Source organism: Vanessa atalanta, chromosome 7 (assembly GCF_905147765.1).
Source record: "Vanessa atalanta chromosome 7, ilVanAtal1.2, whole genome shotgun sequence".
Taxonomy (NCBI): Eukaryota; Metazoa; Arthropoda; class Insecta; order Lepidoptera; family Nymphalidae; genus Vanessa; species Vanessa atalanta.
The window spans coordinates 4,654,612-4,660,665 of record NC_061877.1 but is presented as its reverse complement, the minus strand read 5'-3'; the positions used below and the strand labels follow the sequence as shown (position 1 = coordinate 4,660,665).

Genomic DNA, 6,054 nt, shown 5'->3' with positions numbered 1-6,054 from the left:
ATACTTAATTAATAATGCTACGTAACATAAAGTCACAGTCAAAAATCTTTATTCAATATAATAGAAGCGTTACACTTGCTTATTGATAGCTAAAATGTACGTCAATTTTTCTGGGAAAATACATTATCAAAAACAAATTGACAAACGACACTCATTATTTTAATTTCTTTAACTTTACATCATAATGAAACTTTTGGGTCCAGTTTATAGATTGCACGAATAGCCTTCTTCTGCAATACAAAAATCCTAAAGAGAGGCTGAAGAGCTGAATCTAGTCGTCAATCTATTTATGTGGGGTCCCTATTGGAGCTTAGAGTCTATGGTGGTGGTAGTTTCTTGGTGGTAGGGTTTTGTGCAAACCTGTAGGTACCACTCACTCATCGGGTATTCTACCGCCAAACAACATTACTTAGTATTATTGCGTTTCGGTTTGAAGGGTGAGTAAGCCAATGTAACCACAGGCACAAATGACATAACATCTTACGTTAGGTGCACCACATTACTTATTGTGATAGCCATAAAAAATCCAAATATACATACACGGCGAACCCTATTCACTTAAAACACAATTTAATAACTTTTTACAAAATAATCACACATCTTGATATCAATCCAAAAAAAAGGTTGGAAAAGAAACCAGTTCGATGCAACTAAACCATATATTTTTAAGTAAGTTATTATAGATTATTATTTTTCTGATAAATTAATTTACAAATGATTATAATTTTTAACAATAATTTTGAATTAAGAAAGATTAATGGATATTTGTTATTTACAGCTGTCTCCGTATGGGCGGCTGCAATCTTTAGTAGAACAAATCAGTTTTCCACTTGCACTACCAGACGCTTTGTATGGAGTTTGACCTAAATAATTTCCGCTGAAATTAAATAAAAATATTAAAAAATTAATTAATTATTGTTTCGAATTATGTATTCCAAGTACAAGTAATTTCATCAATGATTCAGAAAACGCCTAAGCATTTTAAATTATTTCAAAATATTTTCATTTACTTTCAATTGTGTATGATTCCACTTTGTTGTGTCGAATGAATCGAGAGAACCTTCATTGTGTGGGTTTTGTTAGAAAACATATAGGCCGACTAGACCCAGGCGTGGGGCGGAAAATTGAGTGAGATTTTTTTATTAGTATTCGTTTCCCCTCTAAGACAACACGTCAACGTGTAAACATTTCGATATTAAAATTTCAGATAGTCGGGGGCAGCAGTCTTTGACAGGCTTAGGGCAGTCACGGTATCAAATCCGCTCCTGGTCTATTCACTACTGTAATGTACTTCGTAGATTTTACGCTTAAGTTTGTGGAGCAGTTCATTCGTTAATCAATTTTAATAATAAATTTTGTATAACTTACGGTGGACCGTAGTTGCAGACTACATAATATTCTTTCATTCCGTTTTTCAGATTTTCGGAAACTCCACATCCAACGTATATGGAATCAGACCACGCCATCTAAAAATATTGAGATTTGATTGAAAATTACATGACTAAGTGTAAAAACCTGGGATATTTAGAGTAATGAAAATATGCCTATCATTTAAATTAATATTTAAGAAGTAACATGGATTATACAGAACCTCTTTTCTATTATATTCCGTGAGCGGTACCATACAATTCTATACACATTATTAAACGCCAAAACGAATTTAAAACAATACCCTTTATCCTGTTTGTAATATATTTTATCACAAAACACATACAAAAATTCACTTTCTTATAAAACGGAAACAAAAATATTTTTTGTAAATATGTTTTATATAATTTTTTACCTGTGTATAATGTCCTATAGCTTTGCTGGAACCGTTGAAATCAGATATTTTTAGGGGTCCATACGTGTAGTCTTTGTGTTCATCGAACCAAGATTGTAATGCGTTGTCAAGATTAATTTTCCAATTGAGATCAGTGGAACCCGCCATATATATGTTCTCTCCCGTTGTGAATCTTCCGGACGCTGTGATAACAATTTATTTCAAACAAACTATTTAAAATATTAAGTACATCGAAAAGAGACGATGAAACTAATCTAATCTAGATAAGTACTATTATATGTGTATGCAGATTATCAAAATAAGTCTCTTGTATCGTTATCTCTTAATACTGTGTTTATTATTGTGAGACCAGCCGATGGAGATCTTACTCACACTTAGCCTTCTGGCATACTGTACAACTACGAACATATATATCTATTTAAAAATATTAAGATGATCTTATAGACGATTATAGACGACGTGGTAGATTTTTGACTATCAATAAGCAAGTGTAAACACTTCTATATTGAATAAAGATTTTTGACTTTGACTTTGACTTTGATTAGGTACTACATTTATTAACTAGTTAGACAGACATATTTCAAATGAACAGTAAATAGGACATTTTATATTAATCCCGGAACTTAAGCCATGTATCTACAATTGTTATTTGTTTTTTCCGAAAACGAAAGCCAAGGGTTACTAGTTAACTCTATGCAAATTCGGTATATATATTTTTTACATATAGTCCAAATATCGCAGATGCAATATATAATGGGTTATATTTTCAAAAACATGTAATAAAATATAATCATTTTGTTTAAGTATAAATTGGTAACGATTTTATAATATTATTATGGAATCTGATTATAAGGTATACATACATTGATCAATAAATCATAGTTACCAATAGTTCTGTCAGGATTGTGGGATAATTGATTAGTCGATGCCCATTTGGATGCTTTTGCCGCCAACTCCTTGTCCCAAATCTAAAAAAGATGCGTATTAATTATTCCAAATTATATGGTATTAAAAAAAATCATATGTTAAATTGACAAAAATATTACATTAATTCTTTTTCCCGCCTTTTAAGTTTCTCTCTCTATATGAAAATAAAATCTTTAACATGTGTAACAAAAATCACCTTTACAAAGACATTAAAAACACAGCTTTTGTGTTCAGTTAATAAGATACTACTTATTATACACTTATCAAATTAAACGACACGAATCGCAGTTAGTTAAGAAGATACTACTTATTACCTATAGACTTTTCAAATTAAATTTTTTAAGCCAGAGCGTAAAAAATATATATTTTATTTAATGTAGTTGTAAATTAATTATCAACTAAGTAATCCCTTTTTTAAACTATAACTTACCATGTACTTCATCTCAGATGCTGCAGGTTGTTTTTGAACACTCCCCTTGGCTAAGCTGAGGCGACGTGAATTATGACCGTCGATAAAAGCACGGATTTCTTTGCATGATAAATCTAACACTGAAATAATAATACACAAATTCTAGAACCTTGACTAACTGGAAAATTAATAATGAATTTTATCGTCTACACATTTTAATGTAATAAAGTTTAAACGTTCTTTTCTAAATGCACAATGCAGTATATATTCTGTAATAACAGTAATATTCGGTATTGACATAATATTTCAAACATTTGTAGGATAAACGCATCAAAATAGTGTAAGTCGTCTTTTAACAATTCACGAGTAAGATATGAAGTGACTTTCAGAACATACTGCTTGTATTGATGATAATAATGACTTGATTACTTAACAATATTTAAACAAAAACATGCTAATTAAAAAAGTTTTTATTAGATTAAAATACTAACCCTTTAGTTCAACAAAGCGTAGAAGAAAAATAATTATAAATGCACGGACATGCATCGTTACTGTACTAGGCTGCTCACGATAAATGTTGAACTGAATTTTGTTTACGTTGCTCTGTGAAATAGCTTATATAGTTGAGTCAAATCATATACATGAAAACAGCGTGCCTATTCATTCCCAATACACAAATGAAGAGAAATGCGTCGGCAAAATTAGGATTGTAACAGTAAAATGTTCACATTATTTTCTTATGGTTCCTAATGTTTTAGTATATTTTAGTCAAGCATTCTGTTTATCAAATCTTCGTATACAAAATGAACCGTTTATTTGTAATAAAAAATATATCCATTCATAATAAAAGACAACGGAAAAGGATTACGGAAAATGAAAAGGCGAAAATTAAGTACTGATACCTACCCCATGTTAATTTTTGATTTAAAATTTAGTTATTATTTCTTAGCCTTAATTTCAATGCTATTTTTATTATGCAGTTATAAAGTTATTTTGATTCTAATTTATATATACATATATATTATTTTAAGCTATTTATGAAACCAAATGTTACACTTTATGTTATGTATGTTTTTTTTTAAATGATGTAGGTAGGCGGATGAGTAAAGGAGCCACCTGATGGTAAATGGTAACTATCGCCCATAGACAATGGTGTTGTAAGAAATATTAACCATTCCTTACATCGCCAATGCGTCACCACCCTTGGGAATTAATATGCTATGTCCCTTGTGTCTGTAGTTACACTGGCTTTGTTACTCTTTAACCCGGAACACGACATTATTGAGTACTGCTGTTTGGCGGTAGAATATCTGATGAGCTGATGGTACTACCTGCCGAGGCGAGCTTGTACAAATTCCTACCACCAATTTAAAATGTACTTATACCTTACTGCTCTTTATCTTCTGTTAATTTTACTTGCAAAAATGGGTGTGGGGGTAGTTACAGAAAAATGCGTAACCAAAGAGTTTTTCGTTTTTTTAAATAGCTATATTAAAAAATTTAAATACTTTTATAGATTTGTGATTATCATCTTTATCAGAATTATGTAACAACCACTAACCCATATAATATAAAAATTTTTAATGGTACCGTAAAGTTTCTTCAAATTTATGGTATTAATTGAAGGCACTAAAAAGGTTTCATATTTTTATACTAAATTAAAAATCAATAAATATTGCTGTCTCTTATATATATATTTTTTTTTTTTGGCAAATGAGGTTATTGAAGAAGTAGTGTAAAATAAATTACAATAATATGAGATGGCTCCAATTACTTCTTATTATAATCTATCGTAAAAAATAATAACCAATAAAATATTATATTTACCTACATCTTTAAACAAAATAAATTAATATTTGAAAACCTTGTTTTTATTAGCATTTTATTTTTTTCCTTTTACTTTTCTCAAAGACGTAAGTGACATTCGCTTTGTTACACTCATGAATGATTCTTATTACGTTTATATATTATTTTTAAGGACAATGTAACGTGATGGACAAACATAATAACTGACAGAAGATAGACAGCGTACTAAATCGTATTATGCGATAAACGTGCGGAATGCTGAAAAACATCTCTATGACGATTTCTTATCATATCCATATCACTATATAAAGACAGTTGTAAGTCGCAGTGTTTAATCAAGCTTCAACTTTGCTAGGGTGTTTCGTATGACAAAATAAGTATTATGGCATTCAGATTGGTCTGGTGCAGGAGCCAAAAATAAACGCGTTGGTCACGTTTTGGTGTGCGTCCTAAGTGATGGCGCGCTCACTGATCGGACTGGTTCGAACATTTTTAAGAGTTTCTTTCGTGCGCAGTGGATACCGCGTGCGCGGTGCGCCAACTCAAGACGTACCGAAGGTCCGTATTTAAAGAATCATCTTAACGCATACGAGTTTACGACATCCGGAATATACATCGTGTGTGAACGCGTTCTTACTATTTCTCTAAAACGGTCAGTTTTGTCATTGTAGCTTTTTTCTATTTTGATATACCTAGTCTAACATACATAAGCTTTCCTTCTCCAAATAATTTAGTTAAAGGTAGTTCAGTTGCATTCTTTCAAAACTTGACTTAAACATAGTTTAGACAAAAGTATCCATCATACATATATATGTCTCCTAACAAAAAGATTTTTCAGTGAAATAAAACTAGTTTTTAACGGATTTAATCGCGTATATTAATTATTTTAACATCCCGACGTTTCGAGCACTTTGCAGTGTTCGGTCACGGGCAGACGAAGTTTTATTTCAATGTGTAATAATCGCGAAGATTTTTCAGTGTTACGCTCTCACAAATTGAGCAAGGTTGCTCTGATTCCCGATACGATATTACAAATTGATCAGATTTCATAAATTAAATTAAATTATGTAACCGCTGACAACAAACATGAGCCTGAATTGCAAACGACTAGTAGCAAAACTATCCTATT

General features: G+C 31.0%; 1 protein-coding gene across 1 annotated transcript; it reads right to left on the bottom strand.

The window, feature by feature from the left end:
• Window positions 1–697: 697 nt before the first annotated feature.
• On the bottom strand, window positions 698–4,468 carry LOC125065254 (venom allergen 5-like). Its single transcript, XM_047672769.1, has 7 exons — window positions 4,451–4,468; window positions 3,611–3,722; window positions 3,141–3,259; window positions 2,670–2,751; window positions 1,784–1,965; window positions 1,369–1,466; window positions 698–877 (listed from the first exon to the last, which is right to left on the bottom strand). The coding sequence occupies exons 2-7, from the start codon at window positions 3,663–3,665 to the stop codon at window positions 769–771; spliced, it is 645 nt and encodes a 214-aa protein (XP_047528725.1). The 5' UTR covers window positions 3,666–3,722; window positions 4,451–4,468; the 3' UTR covers window positions 698–768.
• Window positions 4,469–6,054: the final 1,586 nt, after the last annotated feature.